Below are 26,297 nucleotides of genomic sequence, written 5' to 3' on the forward strand. Positions count from 1 at the left end.
CACTAGGGATTCTACTACAAAACTTTTAGAAGTGATCAAGGAATACAGCAATGTCTCAGGCTACAAAATCAACACCCATAAATCTGTAGCCTTTATATATACCAACAATAACCAAGCCAAAAAAACAGTCAAGGACTCTATTCCTTTCACAGTAGTGCCAAAGAAGATGAAATATTTGGGAGTATACTTAACAAAGGACGTGAAAGATCTCTACAAAGTGAACTATGAAACTTTAAGAAAAGAAATAGCTGAAGATGTTAACAAATGGAAAACCGTACCATGCTCATGGCTCGGAAGAATCAACATTGTTAAAATGTCTATACTACCCAAAGCAATATATAATTTTAATGCAATTCCTATTAAAGCTCCATTGTCATATTTTAAAGATCTTGAAAAAATACTTCTTTTTATATGGAATCAGAAGAAACCTTGACTAGCCAAAACATTACTCAGCAATAAAAACATAGCAGGAGGAATCACGCTACCAGACCTGAGACTGTACTATAAATCAATAGTGATCAAAACAGCATAGTATTGGCACAAAAACAGAGAAGTAAATGTATGGAACAGAATAGAGAACCAAGAGATGACTCCAGCTACTTACCGTTATTTGATCTTTGACAAGCCAACTAAGAACATTCAATGGGGAAAAGATTCCCTATTTAACAAATTGTGCTGGGTAAACTGGCTGGCAACCTGTAGACGGTTGAAACTGGACCCACACCTTTCACCATTAACTAAGACTCTCACTGGATAAAAGATTTAAACTTAAGACATGAAACTATAATAATAAAGTTTGAAGAAAGTGCAGGGAAAACTCTTGAAGGAATTGGCCTGGGTGAATATTTTATGAGGAGGACTCCCTAGGCAATTGAAGCAGTATCAAAAATACACTACTGATCAAACTAAAAAGCTTCTGCACAGCCAAGAACATAGTAAGTAAAGCAAACAGACAGCTCTCAGAATGGGAGAAAATATTTGCAGATTATACCTCCGATAAAGGTCTGATAACCAGAATCCACAGAGAACTCAAACGTATTAGCAAGAAAAGAACATGTGATCCCATCTCTGGGTAGGCAAAGGACTTGAAGAGAAACTTCTCTAAAGAAGACAGACACACAATCTACAAACACATGAAAAAAAGCTCATCATCCTTAATCATCAGAGAAATGCAAATCAAAACCACTTTGAGATATCACCTAACCCCAGTAAGAGTAGCCCACAGAACAAAATCCCAAAACCAGAGATATTGGCGTGGATGTGGAGAAAAGGGCACACTTCTACACTGCTGGTGGGAATGCACGTTAACACGTTCCTTCTGGAAGGATGTTTGGAGAATACTTAGAGACCTAAAAATAGACCTGCCATTCGATCCTATAATTCCTTTACTAGGTTTATACCCAGAAGACCAAAAATCCCAATATAACAAAGGCATCTGTACCAGAACGTTTATTGCAGCCCAATTCATAATTGCTAAGTCATGGAAGAAGCCCAATTGTGGTACATGTATACATGGAATATTATGCAGCCTTAAAGAAAGATGGAGACTTTACCTCTTTCATGTTTACATGGATGGAGCTGGAACATATTCTTCTTAGCAAAGTATCTCAGGAATGGAAGAAAAAGTATCCAATGTACTCAGCCCTACTATGAAGCTAAATTATAGCTTTCACATGAAGGCCATAACCCAACTATAGCACAAGACTATGAGGAAAGCACCAAGGAAGGGGAAGGGAGGGGGGAGGTTAAGGTGGAAGGAGAGTAATGGGTGGGGCCACACCTACGGGTGCATCTTAGAATGGGTACAGGCGAAACTTACTAAATGCAGAATACAAATGTCTACATAGAATAATAACTAAGAAAATGCCATGAAGGCTACATTTTTCAGTTTGATGAGAGTATTTGTAGAGATTGAACATGAAACCAGCACATTGTACCCCTTGACTGCACTAATGTACACAGCTATGATTTAACAAATAAAAAAAAAGAGAAAAGAAAAGAAAAGAAAATCTGTTCTTTAGGCTCGTGCCTGCAGCTCAAGCGGCTAGGGTGCCAGCCACATACACCAGAGCTGGCAGGTTCGAATCCAGCCCTGGTCCGCCAAACAACGTTTGTTTAGGCTACCACGCCTGTAGCTCAGTGGTTAGGGCACCAGCCACATACACCAGAGTTTGAACCTGACTCAGGTCTGCTAAACAATGTCAACTACAATAAAAAAAATAGCTGGGCGGGCAACGCCTGTAGCTCAGTGGGTAGGGCACCAGCCCCCTATACCGATGGTAGCGGGTTCAAACCCAGCCCCGGCCGTACGGCAACAACAAAAAAAATAACAAGGCGTTGTGGCGGGCGCCTATAATCCCAGCTACTCGGGAGGCTGAGGCAAGACAATCGCCTAAGCCCCGGAGTTGGAGGTTGCTGTGAGCAGTGTGACGCCATGGCACTCTACCAAGGGCGAAAAGTGAGACTCTGTCTATCAAAAAAAAAAAAAAAAATAGCTGTGCATTGTGGCGGGTGCCTGTAGTCCCAGCTACTTGGGAGGCTGAAGCTAGAGAATCCCTTAAACCCAAGAGTTTGAGGTTGCTGTGAGCTGTGACGCCATAGCACTCTACCCAGGGTGACAGCTTGAGATTATCTAAAAAAAAACGAAAATCTGTTTAGGGTGGTGCCCATACTCAATGGGTAGGGTGCCAGCCACATACACCGAAGCTGGCGGGTTCCAACCCAGCCTGGGACAGCTAAACAACAACAATTGCAACCAAAAAATAACCAGGCACTGTGGTGGATGCCTATAGTCCCAGCTACTTGGGAGGCTGAGGCAAGAGAATTACTTAAGCTGAAGAGTTTGAAGTTGCTGTGTGCTGTGACACCACAGCACTCTACCGAAGGCAACATAGTGAAACTCTGTCTCAAAAAACAGAAAGAAAATGTTGTTTAGTGTACCCACCTTATCTATGAACTTAGCTGAATGTTTTGGATAACTTGCTGAAGCTTCTCAATGAGCACTTCCTACTTCACCTTGTACTTTTATATTACAGAGATGGCTTCTTTTCTCAAACCTCAGGAATCGCTGCTGGCTTCAAACTTTTCTTTTGTACCTTCCTCATCTCACTCAGGCTTCATAGAATTAAGGAGAATTAAGGCCTTACTCTGGGTTAGATTTAGGTTAAGGTAATGTTGTAGCTGGTTTGATCTTCCATCCAGACTACTAAAGCTTTCCAGGTCAGCATTATCACCATAGTATGACTTTTAAATTCCTTTAAAAACATTTTCTTTAAATTCAAAACTTGGCTTTCCACATGCCTTCCTCACTAATCTTAATCATTTCTACCTATTCTTTTTTTTTTTTTTGAGACAGAGTCCTACTTTGTTGCCCTGGTAGAGTGCCGTGGCATCACAGCTCACAGCAATCTCCAATTCTTGGGCTTAAGTGATTCTCTTGCCTCAGATTTGCAAGTAGCTGGGACTACAGGCGCCCATCACAATGCCCAGCTATTTTTTTTATTGTAGTTGTCATTGTTTAGCAGACTCGGGCCAGGTTCAAACCCTGGTGTATGTGGCTGGTGCGCTAACCACTGAACTACAGGCGCCGAGCCCAGCTTTTGATTTAAAATGAGAGACTTGTAACCCTTCCTCTCACTTAAACACTTAGAAGCCATTGTAGGGTTATTAATAGGCTTAATTTCAATATTGTTGTGTCTCCAGGAATAGGAAAGCCGGAAGAGAAGGAAAGAGATAGGGGAACTACTGCTCAGGGAAGCATTCAGAACACACACAACATTTATTAAGTTTATCATGATATATAAGGATAATTCATGGCACCCCAAAACAACTGTAATGGTAACATAAAAGATCATTGATCAGATCACCATAACATAGACAGTATTTATGAAAAGAATTTTAAATTATGAGAATTACCAAGATGTGATGCAAAGACACAAAGCAAGCACACAGTTATAAAATGGTGCCGACAGTCCTGCTCAAGGCAGTGTTGCCACAAACCTTCAATTTATAAAAATATGCAGTATTTGTGAGGTACAATAATGTGAAGCACGATAAAAAAAGTCATACCTTTCTTAGCCTCACTTCACTCATACATGCCACTAGGATATGTGACCCTCAGAAAGATTTTAAAACCTACACACAGGGTGGCACCTGTGGCTCAAGGAGTAGGGCGCCTGTCTCATATGCCGGAGATGGAGGGTTCAAACCCAGCCCCAGCCAAAAAGCACGCGCACACACACACACACACACACACACAAAAAAAAACCTACACACAAACATAATTCATGTGGCCGGACACGGTGGCTCACTCCTGTAATCCTAGCACTCTGGGAGGCCAAGGTGGGTGGATAGCTTGAGTTCATGAGTTCAAGAGCAGTCTGAGGAAAAAGCGAGACCCTGTCTCTACTAAAAAATAGAAAAACTGAGGCAAGAGGATCGCTTGAGCCCAAGAGTTTGAGGTTGCTGTGAACTATGATGTCATCGCACTCTATCCAGGGTGAGAGCTTGAGACTCTGTCTCGAAAAAAAAAAAAAAAAAAGAAAGAAAGAAATATGGGAGGCACCTGTGGCTCAGTGATTAGGGCTCTGGCCCCATATACCTAGGGTGGTAGGTTCAAACCCAGCCCCGGCCAAACTGCAACAAAAAAATAGCTGGGTGTTGTGGAGGGTGCCTGTAATCCCAGCTACCCTTCCGGGGGCTGAGGCAAGAGAACAGCCTAAGCCCAAGAGCTGGAAGTTGCTGTGAGCTGTGCCAATGCACTCTACAGAGGACAACAAGGTGAGACTCTGTCTCTAAAAAATATATATATATATATGTATATATAATTTTTCTATTTCATTAATACGTCAAGTTTGTACAAGAGTCAAAAAGTTAAACACACTGTCCTATCCTTCAAATATTTTGTATGGGTGGAATAACCTTTTCCTTTAGCACAGCGTAGGAACAGACTCTTTTCTCCTTGTACACCTCAGGTCTATGCTCTTCAGTCTCAGGACAGGGACTAAAGGACCTATAGGGAATTCTCAGTACATACCTGCCTTTAAGTGAACCTTCAATACCAACTAGGAAGGGTTCTTCCAAAAGGACGTTATTTGTGACTCCTAGGAAAACAAACATAGATCAGAATCTGTACTTCCGCGGACCTTAAAACAGAAATCTTCCCCCATAGACAGATTCACAGTACCATTAAAAAGAAAAAAATCAAGACACTCTCCCTTCCTCCCCTATTCCCCAGGCAAAGGGATTAATTTCCTTCCGAATCTTCTACCGGTTTTCTTTCCCAGCTGGTTTTCGACCAGCGGGTGGAGAAACCCAGAACACCTTTCCCACTGACCCATCCTACTCACTGGAGAAGACCACAGCCCCAAGAGACTGCGACAGGTCCCAGGCGAGGTGCACGGAGTCGGCAAACACGGCGTGGCACTGCGCGCACTGGAACACTGCGCATCTCTCGGGCTCCAGCCACCGGGGCAGCTGTGGGAGAGCTGCTGGCTCCTCCGACTCCAGCCTTGCAGGGCCGAGAGGGGAGGATCCCTTCACCACCTGCGTGTCCCACTCCATGGAGCTCATAAAGGAAGATTCGTCCGTCGCGCTTCCAGCTTTATCATTACAGTCACCCCCAGGTAGTGTGGAACTACACCACTTATGCGGTCGCTGCCGATCCGCCATCTTTTACAACCCGCGCCCCAATTTCGAACGCGCACCAGGCCCCGCCCCAAACACAATTCCTAGGCCTAATTGGACAACATGGGCCGTGGGCAAGGCGGCCTTAAAGGCCCTTCGGCGCCTGCGTATAGATGGGGCGTGGGGTCAACGAGTGTCAGTTGAGTCTCTAGGCCCAACGAGCGTCTGTTGAGGCGGGAAATCAGATTACCTATTGGTTTGCATCAGAGACCCCGCCTTACAGGCATTTTCATCCAATGGAAGTGTAGTGTTCTTCATTTAAACTGAATATAAAGTCCTACTTGGCGAAAGCTTAGAGTGGCGCCAGGGTTTTCAACGGCGCTGTTTAAATTTGTTTGTTAGTCCTCGGCGGATCGACTGGATTGCGGATCACGATGACCGTCCCCTCCCTGGAGGAGCTGGATTCCTTGAAGTACAGCGACCTGCAGAACTTGGCCAAGAGTCTAGGCCTCCGGGCTAACCTGAGGGTACGGGGCTAGCGGTGCAACAGTTGGGCGGATGCGGTAGGAATATGCGGGTCTTGGGGTAGACGCGCGGCGAGGGGACTGGGCAGGTTGAAGTCGCTGTGCCTACCCGCGGGGCGGAAGATATGGTTCACGGTGGTCCCAGTTACAACTCTGCGAAACGGAAGGGGAGCAAAGTTATCACCTCATTTTGAGGCTGACTTTTCTGAAGACTCACATAGACCTCAGTTCCAAAAGGGTCGGTTGATTTGGTTTTGGGGGAAGTGATCTATGAACTCCTCAGGGCATTGATTAGGAAACGCAGGCCTCAAAAGTCCAAGGAATGCCAGTTAATTGTAAGGCAGTTGAAGCATTAATTGAGCTGCTAGAAAACCCCAAACAGTAACACTTCTTTAAATTGTAATAGTGCTCATAATCTCTTTTAAGACAGAGTCTCAAGCTGTCGCTTTGGCATCATCAATAGCTCACAGCAACCTCCAACTCTTGGGCTCAAGCTATCGTCTTGCCTCAGTTTTTTCTATTTTTAATAAAGACGGGGTCTCGCCTTTTGCTCAGGCTGGTCTCAAACTCATTGAGCTCCCAGAGCAATCCACGGCCTCCCAGAGTGCTGGGATTATAGGAGTGAGCCATCCCACACTGCCGTGCTCATAATCTCTTGATGGATCTGGCAGAATGATTTGGGGGAATCACCTCCTTGGGTAAATTTTTATAATTTAGTCCCGATCTTGCATGACCATTTATTTGTTAATCTCTGTTGTGGTCTCTTTCAAAACCGGTAAGGTCTTTGACTCCAAGGCTGCAAAATGTTAGGGGGACTGTGGGGTTTCAGTATAGCATTGGGGTTTTATTTATTTTTCAGGTTAATTTGAGGGTACAAAGAATTAGGTTACAATGTTTGCATTTGTGCCTGGAGTCCCGCTTATATAGTTGGTCCCCACCCCTAAGTGTCCCTGCCCCAAAGACCTATGCCAAATACCATAATAACATTGTGCCTATTAAGTGGGAGCACACCCATCCTCCTCCCCTCCTCTCCTTCTTTCCCCCTCCCGCCTTCTACCTTTAATTGATTTGGGCATGTATTAGATCATCTACTGCCTTCATATTCAAATTGAGTACATTGGATTTTTGCTTCTCCAAGTGGGATTGCAGCATCAAATGGGAAGTTTAATTTGAGTTCCTTGAAGGTTCTCCATACTTCCTTCCAAAGAGGTGGTATTAGTTTGCAGTCCCACCTACAGTGTAAAAGTGTTCCCTTCTCTCCCCATCCATGCCAGCATCTGCAGCTTTGAGGCTTTGTGATGTGGGCTATTCTCACTGGGGTTAGGTGATATCTCAGGATGGTTTTGATTTGCATTTGTCTGATGATCAGGGACAGGGAGCATTTTTTCAAATGTTTTAGTCATTTGTCTGTCTTCCACAAAGAAGGTTCTGTTCCTATCTCTTGCCCAGGAATAGATGGGATTGTTTGCTATTTTTTTGTTGATTAATTTGAGCTCTCTGTAGAATATAGTTATCAACCCTTTGTCAGATACGTACCAAGCAAATATCTTTTCCCATTTTGAAGGTTGTCTTTTTGCTTTACTTGTCATGTCCTTAGCTGTGCAGAAGCTTTTCAACTTAATTAAGTCCCATTTGTTTAATTTTGTTGTTGTTGCAATTGTCACTGAAGTCTTCATCATAAAATCTTTCCCCAGTCTGGCATCAAGAGTTTTTCCCAACAATTTCTTCTAAGATTTTTATTGTTTCTTATCTTAGATTTAAATCTTTTATCCATCTTGAGTCAATTTTTGTAAGTGGTAAAAGGTGTGTGTCCAGTTTCAGTCTTTTACATGTGGTTATCCAGTTCTCCCAGCACCATTTGTTGAATAGGGAGTCTTTCCTCCTCTGTATGCTTTTGTTTGGTTTATCAAAGATCAAATGATAGGGCGGCACCTGTGGCTCAGCGGGTAGGGCGCCGGTCCCATATGCCGGAGGTGGTGGGTTCAAACCCAGCCCCGGCCAAAAAAAAAGATCAGATGATAACTAGAGACTAGTTTTGTCTCTTGGTTTTCTATTCTGTTCCTTATGTCTATGTCACTGTTTTTGTGCCAATGCCATGCTGTTTTGACTACTGTAGATTTATAACCTGAAATCTGGTAGAGAGATGCCTTGGCTATACTGGTTTTTTTCTGGTTCCATACAAAACAAAGTACTATTTTTCCAGTTCTTCAAAGTATGTTGGTATTTTAATGGGGATTGCATTGAATCTGTAAATTGCTTTGGGTAGAATAGACATTTTAACAATGTTGATTCTTCCCAGCCAAGAGCAGGATATGTTCTTCCATTTGTTAATGTCTTCTGTTATTTCTTTTTTTAGGGTTTCATAATTCTTTTTGTAAAGATCCTTTACCTCTTCTGTTAGGTATATTCCTAAGTATTTCATTTTCCTTGAAGCTACTGTGAAGGGAATTGTGCCCTTGATTTGCTTCTCAGCTTGGCTGTTACTGGCATATACAAAGGCTATTGATATGTGGACATTCATGATATACCCTGAGACATTACTGTATTTCTTGATCACTTCCAGAAGTTTTGTGGTTAAGTCTCTGGGGGGTTTCTAAGTGTAAAATTATATCATCAGCAAAGAGCGAGAGGTTGACCTCTTGTGCCCTCATTTGGATGCACTGTATATCCTTTTCTTATTGCATTGGCTAGAACTTCCAGAACTATGTTGAATAGCAGTGGCGATAATCAACATCCTTGTTTGGTTCCAGTTCTAAGTTGAAAAGGTTTCAGTTTTACTCTGTTCAGTATGATATTGGTTATGGGGTTGTCTTATATAGCTTCAATCAACTTAAGAAATGAACCACCTATGCCTATTTTCTTAAGTTTTCTTGGGCAGGGTGTGCTGGCTCACACCTATAATTCTAGCACTCTGGAAAGCCAAGGGTGAATTGCCTGAGTTCACAGGTTAGAGACCAGCCTGAACAAGAGCGAGACCTCATCTCTAAAAAAAATAGCCCAGCAGGTGCCTATAGTCCCAGCTACTTGGGAGCCTGTGGCAAGAGAATCGCTTAAGCCCAAGAGTTTGAGGTTGCTGTGAGCTGTAACCCCATGGCACTCTACTGAGGGTGACATAGTGAGACTCTGTCTAAAAGAAAAAAAATCTGTCTTTGTTACCCTGAAAAAGTAAATAAATAAAGGGCAGCACCTGTGGCTCAATGGAGTAGGGCGCCGGCCCCATATGGTGGGTTCAAATCTAGCCCTGGCCAAAAACTGCAAAAAAAAGTAAATAAAAAAATAAATAAATTCTACCAGTGTGATATTAATTTTTTTAAAAATTTAGGGACGGGCATGGTCACTCACACCTGTAATCCTAGGACTTTGGGAGGCTAAGGCAGGAGGATCACTTGAAGCCAGAAGTTGAAGTCTAGCCTGAACAAGGGGAAGACCCCCGTCTCTACAAAAAATAGAAAAATTAGCTGAGTGAGGTAGTGAGTGCCTGTACTCCCAACACTTTGGGAGCCTGAGAGATTGAGGGCTGTGGCTTGGCCTGTAATCCTAGCACTTTGGATGGCCAAGGTGGGAGGATCACTTGAGGCTCTGAGTAGGAGCAAGACCCTGTCTCTAAAAATAGCTGGGCGTTGTGGTGGGCGCCTAAAGTCCAAACTACTTGGCGGCGCCTGTGGCTCAGTGAGTAGGGCACCGGCCCCATATGCCGAGGGTGGCGGGTTCAAACCCAGCCCCGGCCAAACTGCAACAAAAAAAAATAGCCGGGCGTTGTGGCGGGCACCTGTAGTCCCAGCTGCTCGGGAGGCTGAGGCAGGAGAATCGCGTTAGCCCAAGAGTTAGAGGTTGCTGTGAGCCGTGTGACGCCACGGCACTCTACCCGAGGGCGGTACAGTGAGACTCTGTCTCTACAAAAAAAAAAGTCCAAACTACTTGAGAAGGTAAGGCAAAAGGATTGCTCAAGCCCAGGAGTTTGAGGTTGCTGTGAGCTATGACGCCATAGCACTCTACCGAGAGCAACAAGATAAGACTGTCTCAAAAAAGAAAAAGAAAACAGCTAAAATTGAAGATAAGGAAGTTTTTGGTTTTTTGTTTTCTTTATTTTTTGGCCGAGACAGAGTCTCACCATGTCACCCTTAGTAGAGTGCTGTGGCATCACAGCTCACAGCAACCTCAAACTCGTGGGCTTAAGTGATCTTTTGCCTCAGCCTCCCAAGTGGCTGGGACTACGGGTGCCCACCACAACACCTAACTATTTTTTTGTTGCAGTTGTCATTGTTGTTTGGCAGGCCCAGGCCGGGTTCGAACCCACGAGGTCTGGTGTGTGTGGCTGGTCCCCTAAACACTGAGCTACTGGTGCTGAGCCAAGATAAGGAAATTTCATTGTGGGCTATATATTAGGTGGTATTAGGAAATTATTACTTTTATAGGTGCAATAATGCATTAGAGGCTATGTAGGAGGATCTCTCCTTATCTGTAGGAGCTATGGTTCATGTATTTAGTGGTGAAGTATGATGTCTGGAACTTACCAATAGTTTGGCAAGAAATGTATATTAATATAGAGAGCAAATACAAAACAGTGCTAATGATTGTTTAACTAGGTGGGGAATACGAATGTTCATTACATATTTTGACTTTTCTTTTTTTTTTTTTTTTTTTTGGCCAGGGCTGGGTTTGAACCCGCAACCTCCGGCATATGGGGCTGGCGCCCTACCCTTTGAGCCACAGGCACCGCCCACATATTTTGACTTTTCTATAGGATTGGCATTTTTCTAATAAATTAAGGGGGAACAAAATACACTCTCCTTGCAATGACCTGAAAATCTAAATGACCCAGCCGCTAGTCACCTCTCTGATCTCCCCGCCCTCAGTGTACCCCAGTATTCACCATGCTCCAGCCACTCTGGCTGTTTCTGTGCTTCAACTCTTTGGTCCATCTCATGGCCTCTGTGCTTGGTGCACCCTCTGCTTGCAGTGCTTTTCTCCCACAACTTCACCTGATAACCCTTTCCTTACTCACATCTCAGCTCAAGCCACCACCTTGGAGAGGCCTTTCCTAACTGTCCTAACTCAGGTACCACTCTCTCCCCACTCCAGTTATCAGTTTTATTTTTGCTTCATAGCACCTGATGTCATATCATGTATTTCTAGCCTATTTGGTTAATAGGTTATTTTCCCATTGGTCCAGGGCTAGAAGCTCCTGGAGGGCAGACACCTTGTCTATTTTATTCTCTACTGTCTCTCTAGCACCTGGAAACAGTGCCCAGCACAATAAATACTATTGAAAAACTGTATGGATACACACTGATATATAACATCTCTACCTCCAACACAACTCTTGAGCATCAGCCTACATCAGTTAACTTAGATGTCCTCAGTTGCCTCTGCTAAAGGTACCTCACTTTAGCATTCTTGCATGTTTGGTGACATTGTGATGATATGTTAAAAAGGTGTTAGAGACAGAATGATCAAGGAGAAGACTCCTAAGAGTGGTTCAAGGAACAACAAATAGGAAATAAGGTACCACTTTATTACTAGTTAAGATGGTACCTGATATTGTGATACAGAACATTCTGGTAAAGTGAGCTATAGGATGTGGCCTAGGCTCACACAATAAGCAGAAACTCTCCAGTCCCCTAAAAGCCAAACCAAATTTAAGGATCTCTACTGGACACATGGCCTAAAAGGTATGAGAAGAAAACAGCCAAGCAGGGCCCACCTTGGAAAGGATGTCAGTTGCCCTCAACTCCATGGCTGGGTGGAAGAGTAAGAAAAGAGAATTCAACAAATATACTTGGCCTTTTAAAGAACAAGAACCTGCAAGATAAACTATAGATTTTTCATTTGCCACTACAGTTTTATAATTAGATACTACTTGAATTTTTTTAGTCTATTATAATAATGAGCATACTTGAGCCAGTAAAGCACAGACTTTCATACAATAATGTTTGAATGCAGTGAAAAATAAACAACAAAAACAAAACATGACCAACGTGGTGGCTCATACCTGTAATCCTAGCAATCTGGGAGGCCAAGGCAGGCGGATCCTGAACTCACAGATTCAAGACCAGCCTGAGCCAGAATGAAAGTTTTTCTAGAAAAATAGCTGGATGGGGGCAGCGCCTGTGGCTCAGTGGGTAGGGTGCCAGCCCATATACTGAGGGTGGTGGGTATGAACCCAGCCCCAGACAAACTGCAACAAAAAATAGCCGAGCATTGTAGAGGGCAACATGTAGTCCCAGCTATTTGGGAGGCTGAGGCAAGAGAATTGCCTAAGCCCAGGAGTTGGAGGTTGCCCTGAGCTATGACACTACAGCACTCTACTGAGGGTGATAAAGTGAGCCTCTGTCTCTAAAAATAGCTGGACAGGCTCAGTGCCAGCCACATACACCAAGAGTGGCGGGTTCAAGCTCAGTCCAGCCCAGGCCAGCTAATCAACAAAAAAATCGCCAGTTGTTGTGGTGGGTGCCTGTAGTACCAGCTACTTCAGAGTCTGAGGTAAGGTAATTGCTTAAGCCCAAGAGTTGGAGGACGCCACAGCATTCTACTGAGGGTGACATATTGAGACTGTCTCAAATAAATAAATAAATATAGCTGGACATTGTGGCAGGCATTTACAGTCTCAGCTACTTGGGAGGCTGAGACAAGAGAATGGCTTGAGCCCAAGAGTTTGAGGTTGCTGTGAGCAATGACATGACCGCACTCTACTGAGGGTAACAAAGTAAGATTCTGTCTCAACAGAAATAACTAAATAAAGCACAAGTAAGTGTAACCAATCAGATTAACATTATTTTTTTCAGGAAAGACCAAGACGGGAAGATTGCCTAAGATGGCAAGAGAAGCTAGGAGTTCCTTTCTCAACAGGGAACTTTTTCTTTTGTTTTTTTTTTTTTTTTGTAGAGACAGAGTCTCACTTTATGGCCCTTGGTAGAGTGCTATGGCATCACACAGCTCACAGCAACCTCCAACTCCTGGGCTTAAGCGATTCTCTTGCCTCAGCCTCCCAAGTAGCTGGGACTATAGGCGCCCGCCACAACGCCCAGCTATTTTTTGGTTGCAGTTCAGCCGAGGCTGGGTTTGAACCCGCCACCCTCCGTATACGGGGCCGGCGCCTTACTGACTGAGCCACAGGCGCCGCCCTTCTTTTCTTTTCTTTTCTTTTTATTAAATCATAGCTGTGTACATTAATGCAATCATGGGGTACAATGTACTGGTTTTATATACAATTTGAATTATTTTTATCAAAATGGTTAACATAGCCTTTGCAGCATTTTCTTAGTTATTGTGTTGAGACATTTATATTCTACACTTAGTAAATTTCACATGTACCCTTGTAATATGCACTGTAGGTGTGGTCCCACCAATTACCCTCCCTCCACCCATGCTCCCCCCTCCCCTCCCTCTCCCCTTTCCCCTTTCCCCTTCTTCTTGGGCTATAATTGGGTTATAGCTTATATGAAAAGCTATAAATTGGTTTCATAAAGGCTGAGTACATTGGATACTTTTTCTTCCATTCTTGAGATACTTTGCTAAGAAGAGTATGTTCCAGCTCCATCCATGTAAACATGAAAGAGGTAAACTCTCCATCTTTCTTTAAGGCTGCATAATATTCCATGGTGTACATATACCATAATTTATTAATCCATTCATGGGTCAATGGGCACTTGGGCTTTTTCCATGACTTAGCAATTATGAATTGGGCTGCAATAAACATTCTGGTACAAATATCTTTGTTATAATGTACCTTTTGGTCTTCTGGATATATACCTAGTACAGGAATTGTAGGATTGAATGGCAGGTCTATTTTTAGATCCCTAAGCATCTCCAAACATCTTTCCAACAGGAACGTATTAGTTTGCATTCTCACCAGCAGTGTAGAACTGTTCCCTTTTCTCCACGTCCACGCCAACATCTCTGGTTTTGGTATTTTGTGACGTGGGCTAATCTTACTGGAGTTAGATGATATCTCAAAGTAGTTTTGATTTGCATTACTCTGATGATTAAGGATGATGAGCATTTTTTCATATGTTTGTAGGCCATGCGCCTGTCTTCTTCAGAGAAGATTCTTTTCAAGTCCCTTGCCCACCCTGAGATGGGATCACTTGTTCTTTTCTTGCTAATACGTTTTAGTTCTCTATGGATTCTGTTTATTAAACCTTTGTCAGGGACGTAAGCTGCAAATATCTTCTCCCATTCTGAGAGCTGTCTGCTTGCTTTACTTAGTGTGCCCTTTTTTTTGTTTTTGTTTTTTTTTTTTTTTTGTAGAGACAGAGTCTCACTGTACCGCCCTCGGGTAGAGTGCCGTGGCATCACAAGGCTCACAGCAACCTCTAACTCTTGGGCTTAAGCGATTCTCTAGCCTCAGCCTCCCAAGCAGCTGGGACTACAGGCGCCCGCCACAACTCCCAGCTATTTTTTGGTTGCAGTTTGGCCGGGGCTGGGTTTGAACCCGCCACCCTTGGCATATGGGGCTGGCGCCCTACTCACTGAGCCACAGGCATCGCCCTCCTGCTTTGTTTTTATTTATATCCTGGCTATTCAAGGTTTTTTCTGATTCCACATAAAACGAAGTATTTTATTATTTTTTTGAGATCTTTAAAGTATGACAGTAGAGCTTTAATAGGGATTGCATTAAAATTGTATATTGCTTTGAATAGTATGGACATTTTAACAATGTTGATTCTTCCCAGCCATGAGAATGGTATGTTTTTCCATTTGTTAACATCTTCAGCTATTTCTTTTCTTAGAGTTTCATAGTTCTCTTTATAGAGATCTTTCAAGTCCTTTGTTAGGTAAACTCCCAAATATTCCATCTTCTTTGGTACTGCTATGAATGGAATAGAGTCCTTGACTGTTTTTTCAGCTTGACTATTGTTGGTATATATAAACGCTACAGATTTATGAGTATAGATTTCGTAACCTGAGACGCTGCTGTATTCCTTGATCACTTCTAAGAGTTTTGTAGTAGAATCCCTGGTGTTTTCCATATATACAATCATATCATCTGTGAATAGTGAAAGTTTAATCTCTTCTGACCCTATATGGATACCCTTGATCACCTTTTCTTTCCTAATTGCGATGGCTAAGACTTACATTACAATGTTAAAAAGCAATGGACAATGGGCAACCTTGCCGGTTCCTGATCTGAGTGGAAATGATTTCAATTTAACTCCATTCAATATGATATTGGCTGTGGGTTTGCTGTAGATAGCCTCTATTGGTTTAAGAAATGTCCCTTCTATAACAGTTTTCCTAAGTGTTCTGATCATGAAAAGATGCTGGATATCATCAAAAGCTTTATCTGCATCAATCGAGAGAATCCTATAGTCTTTCTTTTTTAATTTGTTTATGTGATGAATTATATTTATAGATTTACATTTATTGAACCGGCCTTGAGACCCTGGGATAAAACCCACTTGGTCATAGTGTATAATTTGTTTGATGTGTTGCTGGATTCTGTTTGCTAAGATCTTGTTGAATATTTTTGCATCAATATTCATTAGTGATATTGGTCTATAATTTTCTTTTCTTGTTGGGTCTTTTCCTGGTTTGGGGATTAGGGTGATGTTTGTTTCATAGAATGTGTTAGGTAGTATTCCTTCTTTTTCTATATTTTGGAAAAGGTTGAGTAATATAGGTACTAGTTCCTCTTTAAAGGTTTGGTAGAATTCTGATGTTAAGCCATCTGATCCTGGGCTTTTGTTTTAGGGAGATTTTGTATACTTGATGCTATTTCAATATAGGCCTGTTGGTATAGGCCTGTTCAACATTTCCATTTCATTCTGGCTTTGTCTAGGAAGGTGGCATGCTTCCAAGTATTGGTCTATTTCCTTCATATTTTTGTATTTCTGAGAATAGAGTTTCTTGTAATATTCATTAAGGATTTTTTTACTTTATGAGGAGTCTGTTATTTCATCTTTACCATTTCTGATCGATGAAATTAGAGATTTTACTCTTTTTTGTCCAGGTTAGGTTAGCCAAAGGATTATCTATTTTATTGACCTTTTCAAAAAACCAACTTTTTGATTTATTGATCTGTTGTATAAGCCTTTTGTTTTCAATTTCATTTAATTCTGCTCTAATTTTGGTTATTTCTTTTTTTCTTCTGGGTTTGGGATTGGAATGTTCTTCCTTTTCTAGTTGCTTGAGATGTCCCATTAAGTTGTTAACTTCCTCTCTTTCCGTTCTCTTGAGGAACGCTTGCAGTGCTATAAATTTCCTTCTTAGAACTGCCTTTGTGATATCCCAGAGGTTCTCATAATTCGTGTCTTCATTAAAGTTTTGTTCCAAAATTTTGGTAATTTCTTTCTTAATCTCGTCTATGACCCAGCTATCGTTAAGCATTACGTTATTAAGTTTCCATGTTTTTGTATGAGTATGCAGCTTCCTGTGGTTACTGAGTTCAACTTTTATTCCATGGAGGTCCAAGAAGATGCAAGGAATAATTCCTATTCTTTTAAATTTGCTGAGGTTAGACTTGTGACCTAAGATGTGATCAATTTTGGAATACGTTCCATGGGCTGATGAGAAGAATGTGTGTTCAGTTTTGTTAGGATGAAATGTTCTGTAGATGTCTGTTAAATCCAATTGTTAAATGTTTAAGTTTAAGTCTAAAATTTCTTTGCTTAGCTTCTTATTGGAGGATCTATCCAACACTGCCAAAGGAGTGTTAAAGTCTCCAACTCTTATGGTGCTGGAGGAAATCAAGTTGCTCATATCTGTTAGTCTGTCTTATAAATTGAGGCGCATTCTAGTTCGGTGCATAAATGTTAATAATTGAAATCTCATCATGTTGAGTGTTACCCTTATCAAATATGATGTGACCATCCTTATCTTTCCTTACTTTTGTTGGTTTAAAGCCTATTTTATCTGCGAATAAAATTGCAATACCTGCTTTTTTTTGATTTCCATTTGCCTGAAATATAGATGACCATCCCTTCATCCTGTGTCTATGTTTATCTTTTAAGGTAAGATGAGATTCTCGTATGCAGCATATATCTGGCCTGAGTTTTTGTATCCAGTCTGTCAACCTTTGCCGCTTTAGAGGATAATTTAAACCTTTCACATTAATTGTAAATAGTGATAAGCCTGGTAGAATTTTGGATATCAAGTTTTTCGAAAGTTTAGTGGACATTTTTAATTCTTTCACCACTGTGGAAGTGAGAATTTGATCAAATGTTTCTTAGTGAGTTTGCTCTGGTGGTGGAGAATTGCACTGGTCCTTATGGAGGACTGGAGAGCTGGTTTAGTTATGGCAACTTGTTCAAAATAAAATAGGAGGATATCTGAACTCTGCTCACATGTTTGTAGAAAGTATATTGCGAGCCATTCTCATGGGGGAGGGGACTCCCATCCACTTGGGAATGGATTTTGTACCTATTATTTTTTACCTTGGGGTCACAGCTTGCCTCAGCAGGGCTGATGTGCACTCTTCAACCTTCTTTCTTGGCTGAGCTCCAAACTATCAGCTTACTTGCTTTTGTCCTTTAACTCTCCCTCTGGACAGGAGTCTCTGTGGAAAGCTGGCTCCAGTCAGTCATCTTGTTTCCACCCCTCCCAGGGACCTTTTTCATTGCACAACATAGGGAACCCCACCATGCTTTACCAGCTACATAACCCAGAAACCTGGGCATAACAAAGTTTCCCAATTCTTCAACTCCCGCCTTCACACTGATTTTACTTCCTAAAAAGGTTTTGACTCCATCCATGTTGCCTTAGCCTTGCTCTAGTTAAGGTCACAGCATCTCTGGTTTCCTAAAACAGCCTCCTAGCTGTTTCCCTGTCTTCGATCTTATCCCCATTAAATGCATCCTGCACATTGTGAAACCAGAGTGATCATTCAGAGAAATTCAAAATTGGTCACCCACTGCCTTATGGCAAACTCCTTAGAGATTGTCCTTTTCCTAAGGGTAAGTTCACACTTTTAAGTGGTTTGAAAGGCCTGGCAAAATCAGGCCTCTGTCAACTTTCCCAGCATTATTTTTCACTGTTCTTTCCAATAGCTCCATGCTCCAGCTACACTGAACTTAAGTTCCTCAAATTTCACCCTTGGCTTTGCTATTTTTGTGCTATTTCTCTACCCTTTTTTGTATTTCTGACTCTCTTCTTTGTCTTTCAGATCTTGGCAGCTGGAGACAATACATCTTTATCCGAGAACTGGCCTGTGGCCAAGCCCACCTATGTTCTCTTACAGCCTAAGCTCTTCCCCCTTGGGCACTTACCTGTTCCTGTTTATTTGTTTTTTGCAGGCAGACAAGTTGCTAAAAGCCTTAAAAGCCCACCTTAAACAAGAAACAAGCAAAGAAAGTAAGAATCAGGTGAGTAATGTTTTTCATCACCTATTAGCTAGCAAAACAATCATATTTAGGTAATGAACAATTAACACATAATTAGTGATGATTTAAGACATGCTGGGCTGGGCCTCTGGCTCACACCTACAATCCTAATACTCTCGGAGGCTAGGGTGGGAGGACCTGGAGTTCCAGACCAGCTTGAGAAAAAATAGAAAAATTAGCTAGGCATGGTGGTGCACACCTATAGTCCCAGCTAGTCAGGAGGCTGAGGCAGGAGGGTCACTTGAGCCCCAAAGTTCAAGGTTGCGGTGAGCTATGATAACCATACTCTAGCCTAGGCAACAAAATGAGACTTTGTCTCAAAAAAAACCATGTTATTTATTACCAAAGAGATCATTCATAATAACTATTTGTTCCAAATGGTGAAACCATCTTGGATAAAATGTCCTTAAAGAAATGCAAAGGCAGACGGCGCCTGTGGCTCAAGGAGTGGGGCACCGGCCCCATATGCCAGAGGTGGTGGGTTCAAACCCAGGCCAAAAACTGCAAAAAAAAAAAAAAAAAAAGAAAAGAAAGAAATGCAAAGGCTAAGTACTAGTTGCCAAATGTAACGAAAGATGGCATGATATGAATGAGTACGGAAGGAACTGGATTTGAAGCCACAAAGACCCTAGTTTGGCTTGGCGCCTATAGCTCAGGCTGCTAGGGCACCAGCCACATACACCAGAGCTGGCAGGTTTGAATCCAGCCCGGGCCAAAAAATAGTTGGGTGTTGTGGCAGGCGCCTGTAGTCCCAGCTACTTGGGAGGCTGAGGCAAGAGAATTGGTTGGGTGCAGGAGTTTGAGGTTGCTGTGAGCTGTAACGTCACAGCGCTCTACCCAGGGCAATAGCTTGAGACTCTGTCTCAAAAAAAGAAAACAAAGACAGGGCGGCGCCTGTGGCTCAGTCAGTAAGGCGCCAGCCCCATATACCGAGGGTGGCGGGTTCAAACCCGGCCCTTGCTGAACTGCAACCAAAAAATAGCTGGGCGTTGTGGCGGGCGCCTGTAGTCCCAGCAACTCGGGAGGCTGAGACAAGAGAATCGCTTAAGCCCAGGAGTTGGAGGTTGCTGTGAGCTGTGTGAGGCCACAGCACTCTACCGAGGGCAATAAAGTGAGACTCTGTCTCTACAAAAAAAAAAAGAAAACAAAGACAGACTCAAGTTAGGTAGCAGCTCTCTTTTCTTTCAATGTGACCTTGAAAAACTGAAACTCCTCTTTTAAATGAAAATAATATTTGCGATGCTGAATTGAGTGTTGATCAAATGAAGTAGGGATTGTGAAAAACATTTACTTTTAAGTTGTAAACCACTGCTGATGGGAGATTGGCATGGCTGCTTTGTATCGGTGCCAAAGATTTTTGATAAGTCATGACACCTAAATAGATCAAGGGCCAGGATTCTTAACTTGGAAGAGAGGCAAAGGGTTGAAAAGCCTTGAGGACTGGGCCTTGGAAAGATTGGTTATCTATCAGGAAGTGAAGGTAAATATAAACACAAACTGAAAATCTAACTACTTCCTCTCTGTTTTCCAATTTATAAAATTTAAAAATTTTGTAAGAGGAGAATGTGATAATCAAAATTCAATCAAATATTGGCTGGCGCCTATAGCTAGGTAAGGGCACTGGCCACATACACCAGGGCTGGCAGGTTCAAACCTGGTCTGGGCCTGCAAACAACTACAACCAAAAAATAAATAAATAAATAAAATAGCCGGGCGTTGTGGTGGGCACTGTATCCCCAGACACTTGGGAGGCTGAGGCAAGAGAATAGTTTATTCTTTTTTTGTGTGGTTTTTTTGGCCAGACCTGGGTTTGAACCTGCCACCTCCGGCATATGGGACCGGTGCCCTACTCCTTGAGCCACAGGCGCTGCCCTGGCAAAAGAGTAGTTTAAGCGTAAGAGTTAGAGGTTGCTGTTAGCTGTGACGCCATAGTACTCTACCAAAGGCCACATAGTGAAAAAAAAAATTCAATCAAATACAGGATTCCTTAAGTGGTGAATCTGTTAGTAATGAGCTTAGATGAGTGATAAGACCTGATAGAGACATCAGGTCGAAGAAGCAGCCAGGCACACCTGTAATCCTAGCACTCTGGGAGGTCAAGGTAGGTTGATTGCTTGAGCTCAGGGTTTCTAGACGAGCTTAAGCAAGAGCAAACCCCATCTCTATAAAAATAGAAAAAACTATCTGGGTGTAGTAGTGGGTGCCTGTAGTCCCAGCTACTCAGGAGGCTGAGGCAAGAAGATCGCTTAAGCCTAGGAGTTTGAGGTTGCTGTGAGCTATGATTTATTTATGTATTTAACATATTTAGAGACAGAGTCTCATTCTGTCACCCTAGCACTCTACCCAGGGTGACAGAATGAGACTGTCTCTAAATAAATATGTTAAATACATAAATAAATCATAGCTCACAGCAACCTCAAATTTCTGGCCTCAAAGCGATCCTCTTGTCTCAGCTTCCCAAACTAAAACTACAGACACCCATCACACCACCTGGCTATTTTTACAAACGAGGTCTTACTCTTACTCAGGCTGGTCTCAAACTCCTGACGCTCAAGTAATCCATCCACCTTGGCTTCCCAAAGTGAGCCACCACGCCCGGCCTGCTGTGAGCTATGTGACTCTATCCAGGGCAACAAAGTGAGATTTTGTCTCAAAAAAAAAAAAAAATACAGAAGTCAGCAGGATCCAAATACATGACAAAGAGACTGTCAGTGTTACATAGGATAGACGTATAAGCCTCCAGATCCCAAAATCATCATCTGGGAAGTGTACAGTTGTGTATGTGAAGGTAACAGTGGACCTTCTGGAAGCCTTAAGCGTATAAATTAGAACAGCTCTGACTACAGTAATCTGGAGGTGTGCTGGCCATTTCCTCATATGAACCAGGTATGCCTCTTCAGTCTTAAAGATTTAGACAAGTCAGGCGTGGCAAAGTGGATCGCTTGAGTTCAGGAGTTCAAGACCAGCCTGAGAAAAAGTGAGACACCACCCCCTCCATCTCTATTAAAATAGAAAAACTAGCCAGGTGTTGTGGCTGCCTATAGGCCCAGCTACTTGAGAGGCTAAGGCAAGAGGATTGCTTGATCCCAGGAATTTGAGATTGCTATGAGCTATGATGATGCCATGGCATCTACAAAGGTGACACAAGGTGCCAAAGTGAGACTCTCTCTCTAAAAAATAAATAAATAAATAAAAATTTAGACTCATCAGAGGGTACATCATGGTCCATTCAGGAATGAACACCCTGCTCCCCAATGATTGTTAGACTCCCATAACATATGGTTCAGGAATGGGATTAACAGAAGACATCTCTGGGAGTCACAATAGCAGGTATTTAAGCCAATTACAGGACCTGTCCTATACTTCACTAATATGGGCTGGCGGTAGAGGGGTACTTTAAAAGCAGGATCCAAATAGCATTTTTCTCCTCATGTAAAGATTCCTGCTCCTTTGAAATTTATGCTCACCTATTGTTTTTTTTTTTTTATGTCTCAAGAGGCTTTAAACTTAATACTAATATATTACGGTCTGTAATATAATACATAGTAAATCATGTTTAAAAAAACAAATAAAATCTTACAAGAAACTGGATAGATTAAAGTTTGATAATTCTCTTAAATAAACAGACTACAATAGAACTGTAGTTGCTGGCTACAGTTTTTTTAACTCTTTGATTTTTTTTCTCCTGATATTCTGTTATCCTCTCTGCAGGTCCCTTCTTCAACCCCTTCATTTTCCTGGTTTGTAGTTGCTTAGGTCTTGCTTCTGCATATGAATCGTTCCATAAGTTGTACTAAAAGTGTTATGGGATATATTTTTCTTCTGCTTTGGCTTGAGAACTTTTGGCATTTTCATAGATAATTTATAAAGGTCATCTGACACTAGGTGTATTCTTCTCAAAACTAGATCCAGGCCGGGCGTGGTGGCTCATGCCTGTAGTCCCAGCGCTGTGGGAGGCCGAGGTGGGTGGATTGTCTGAGCTCAGAGGTTCAAGACCAGTATGAGCAGCAGTGAGCCAGAGTAAGACCCTGTCTCTACTAACAACATCAAAAACAGCCAGCACCGCCAGAGGAAGAAGAAAATGAACAAAAAAAAAACTAGATCCAGTGAGGGTCCCATTTCTTCCAATTCGATCCGGAGTGTTCTACAACCAGATTTCTTCAACAATAACTTACAACTTCAAAAGTAAATTTTCCCATTCAGTGCAGTGAAGTGCTCTAATCCAGCCAGGCAGATATTTGATACTGTGGGTCCTCTGAAAAAATCAATAAGAAGATTTTTTAGTCTTCTACAGTCTTCTGTTAAATCAAAATCATCACCAGCAAATATTAACATGGGTTTTGTTCCCTCTGGACATTTACTTAATGTCTTTTAGAGAGACAAACTTTTCAATACCTAATTCAGTCATATCCAGCAAATAATAGTCATACATACAACCTATTACTAGATTATTTGGCCGCTTCTTATTATGGCAACCAAACATGAATAAAGAACAATCTGACTTCTTTGGAAAGAATTCCAGGGCAGCACCTGTGGCTCAAAGGGGTAGGGCGCTGGCCCCACATGCCGGAGGTGGTGGGTTCAAACCCAGCCTTGGCCAAAAACCACACACACACACACACAAAAAAAAAAGAAAAGAATTCCAGAGATGTCTGATCCTCAAATGGTCTTGTAATATTTTTCTTTTTGTACAGAACACCGTATGGTTTTTTCAGGGCATACACATCTCTCAGTACTTGTGTCACTGTTACCTTTGCATTTCCTCCTTTAATCAGCATGGCATTTTTAGTATTTTCATTGAGTTTCGACTCAAGGAATCTCTTGGCTCTTTTTGTCTTGGGCTTTACAACTCGATCCAAAGCCTATCCTTACCTATTCTAATCTCTTACGTGCTGACGTAGTTGCTCTCTGGTGTTCTCTGTCTCATTGTCTTCATTGCCTTATGTCCTGACCTTGTTTTGTGTGAGTTTAAAGGTTTATCGGGATGTCTCTTACTACTTTCCCTTTTTTTGTTCCTTAACTCTAGCAACCTTTGTTTCTACTCTTTATCAGCCATCCACTTTGTTGGGCATATTCTAGACCTTATATCTCTTGGAACTATTCAACTTCAGTAATATTTCGCCTCTGTTTAAGGCCTTCCATTCTTTTTTTTTTTTTTCTAGTGACAGAGTCTCACTTTATCGCCCTCCGTAGAGTGCTGTGGCGTCACACAGCTCACAGCAACCTCCAACTCCTGGGCTTAGGCGATTCTGTTGCCTCAGCCTCCCGAGTAGCTGGGACCACAGGTGCCCACCACAACGCCTGGCTATTTTTTGGTTGCAGTTTGGCCAGGGCCAGGTTTGAACCCGACACTCTCAGTATATGGGGCCGGCGCCCCACCCACTGAGCCACAGGTGCTGCCCAAAGCCTTCCATTCTTTATTTTTCTACTTATAACCCATGTACTTTATATTTTCAGCTCAGGATATATATAGGAGAATCATCAACTTTGATACTTAGAATGAATAAATGACAGTAATCAAGAAGTAAAAGGAAGACAAAAGGTACAGGGACACTTAACGATGCTAATTTGTGCAACTTCCAGGATATATTGCCTGTAGTTGTGGAATAAGATTTTCTAGAGCTTCAAAGGTTACTAATAGAGTGATTAAAGTGGTATAATTCTGAAAATGAGAGTAGAGAGAGAAAGAAGGAGGTGGGGTGGGGAAAGGAAGAGCAGAGAGAGGGAAGGAGGGAGTAGGGTGGGGCCTTGGTGTGTGCCACACCTTTTGGGGGCAAGACACGATTGCAAGAGGGACTTTACCTAACAAATGCAATCAGTGTAACTTGGTTTATGGTACCCTCAATGAATCCCCAACAATAAAAAAAGTGGTGTAATTCTATTAGGAATAAGATGGCAACATAAACGTATAAATAAGCTAAATTTTAGCACATGATAGGCATTAAAAATAGCTGTTGAAAATATGAATATCTCATCAGCAAATCACTGGTGATATGTAAGTAGCCTCCTGAACTTAAGCCTTACAAATAACAAGGGTAGTCAGAGAACAAATTGCTTGTCATTATAATCTCTTTAGTGTTTGATTTCTTTTTTTTTTATTAGCCATATGTGTGTACTAGTTTATTAGAACTTATAACAAGATACAAAAACTTCAAAACCAAATCAAGCCTTTCTTTCTTTTTTTTTTTTTTTTATAGAGACAGAGTCTCACTGTACCGCCCTCGGGTAGAGTGCTGTGGCGTCACATGGCTCACAGCAACCTCTAACTCTTGGGCTTACGCGATTCTCTTGCCTCAGCCTCCCGAGCAGCTGGGACTACAGGCGCCCACCACAACGCCTGGCTATTTTTTTGTTGCAGTTTGGCCAGGGCTGGTTTTGAACCCGCCACTCTCGGCATATGGGGCTGGTGCCCTACTCACTGAGCCACAGGCACCGCCCCAGCAAGCCTTTTTTTTATAGTTTCTAGGTAAGATAATGTGCCTTCCTTAATGATAATATATTCACGTGTATTTTTCCTAGTGCTTTTATACTTTGATTTTTTATTCTTTACATGTAAATCTTTAATCCTTCCAGATTTCATTTTGGTGTGAGAGAACAATCAATTTTTCTGTCTAAAAATATTAAAAACATTGTTAGTTTTCCCCACATTGTGCTGAATAATAAATCCAATCTTCCCCCAGTAATATGAAGGCAATCATTACCATGAAATGATTTCTTTTTCTTTTTTTTGAGACAGAGACCCACTTTCTCGCCCTGAGTGGAGGGCCGTCTCGTCATAGCTCATAACAACCTCAAACTCGGGGCGGTGCCTGTACCACAATGGGCTCTAACCCGGCCCAGGCCAGCTAAACATCAACAACAACTGGAACAAAAAATAGCCAAGTGTTGTGGCAGGTGCCTATAGTCCCAGCTACTTGGGAGGCTGAGGGAAAGAATCGCTTAAGCCTAAAAGAGTTTGAGGTTGCTGTGTGCTGTGACAAAACAGCAATCTACTGAGGGTGAGACTCTTGTCTCAAAAAAAAACCAAAAACAACAACAACAACAAAAACCAACCTCGTGCTCACTTAGGCAGCATATATACTGAAATTGGAACAATATGGAGAAGACTAGCATGGCCCCTGCGCAAGGATGACCCACAAATTCGTGAAGTGTTCCATATTTAAAAAAAAAAAAAAAACAACCTCAAACTCTGGGGCTCAAGCGATTCTCTTATCTTAACCTCCCAAGTAGCAGGGACCTCAGACACCTGCCACAACGCCCAGCTGTGTTTTTTTAGAGATGAGGTCTCACTCTGGCTCAGTCTCAAAAGTCATGAGCTCAGGTAATCCACCCACCTTAGCCTCCCAGAGTATCAGGATTTACAAGTGTAAGCCACCACACCCAGCAGTGCAATGATTTCTTGCATAAGCAGAGCTATTATAAATATTATGGAACCTGACCACACTGTTTTCATACTGTAGAATTTTACTTTTAGTTTATGATAATTCAAGTGCTTTGCACCTTACTTCATTATTTTTACCTTTGATAAGTTACTCTGGGCTCTCAGAGGTTCAGTTTCTTCATCTGTAAACTTGATATAATAACAAATATCTATCTCATAGGCTTTGAAATAACCCATGTAGGGCGGCGCCTGTGGCTCAGTCGGTGGGGCGCCGGCCCCATTTACCGAGGGTGGCGGGTTCAAACCCGGCCCCGGCCAAACTGCAACCAAAAAATAGCCGGGCATTGTGGCGGGTGCCTCTAGTCCCAGCTAGTCGGGAGGCTGAGGCAAGAGAATCACTTAAGCCCAGGAGTTGGAGGTTGCTGTGAGCTGTGTGAGGCCACGGCA

The 26,297-nt window shown here is 42.3% G+C and overlaps 2 protein-coding genes and 1 non-coding gene across 4 annotated transcripts in view; 2 read left to right on the plus strand and 1 right to left on the minus strand.

Moving 5' to 3' along the window:
• The window catches only part of OIP5 (Opa interacting protein 5), a 29,342-nt gene extending 23,686 nt beyond the window's left edge, over positions 1 to 5,656 (minus strand). The window contains exons 1-2 of the mRNA XM_053595895.1: positions 5,349 to 5,656; positions 5,036 to 5,102 (exon numbers count right to left, since the gene is read on the minus strand). Of these exons, the coding sequence (XP_053451870.1) occupies positions 5,036 to 5,102; positions 5,349 to 5,571 (290 nt within the window). The 5' untranslated portion in view covers positions 5,572 to 5,656. The remainder of the gene's footprint in view (positions 1 to 5,035; positions 5,103 to 5,348) is intronic.
• A 344-nt stretch (positions 5,657 to 6,000) lies between these two features.
• NUSAP1 (nucleolar and spindle associated protein 1) overlaps positions 6,001 to 26,297 on the plus strand; it is a 48,125-nt gene continuing 27,828 nt past the window's right edge. For both annotated transcript variants that reach the window (XM_053595880.1, XM_053595881.1), the window contains exons 1-2: positions 6,001 to 6,152; positions 18,383 to 18,451. In XM_053595880.1, the coding sequence (XP_053451855.1) occupies positions 6,060 to 6,152; positions 18,383 to 18,451 (162 nt within the window). In that variant the 5' untranslated portion in view covers positions 6,001 to 6,059. The remainder of the gene's footprint in view (positions 6,153 to 18,382; positions 18,452 to 26,297) is intronic.
• LOC128589380 (U6 spliceosomal RNA) lies at positions 25,526 to 25,632 on the plus strand. Its single transcript, XR_008380972.1, has one exon. It is a non-coding gene; the product is annotated as a U6 spliceosomal RNA (small nuclear RNA).

The sequence above is a fragment of the Nycticebus coucang genome, chromosome 6, assembly GCF_027406575.1.
Source record: "Nycticebus coucang isolate mNycCou1 chromosome 6, mNycCou1.pri, whole genome shotgun sequence".
Classification (NCBI taxonomy): Eukaryota; Metazoa; Chordata; class Mammalia; order Primates; family Lorisidae; genus Nycticebus; species Nycticebus coucang.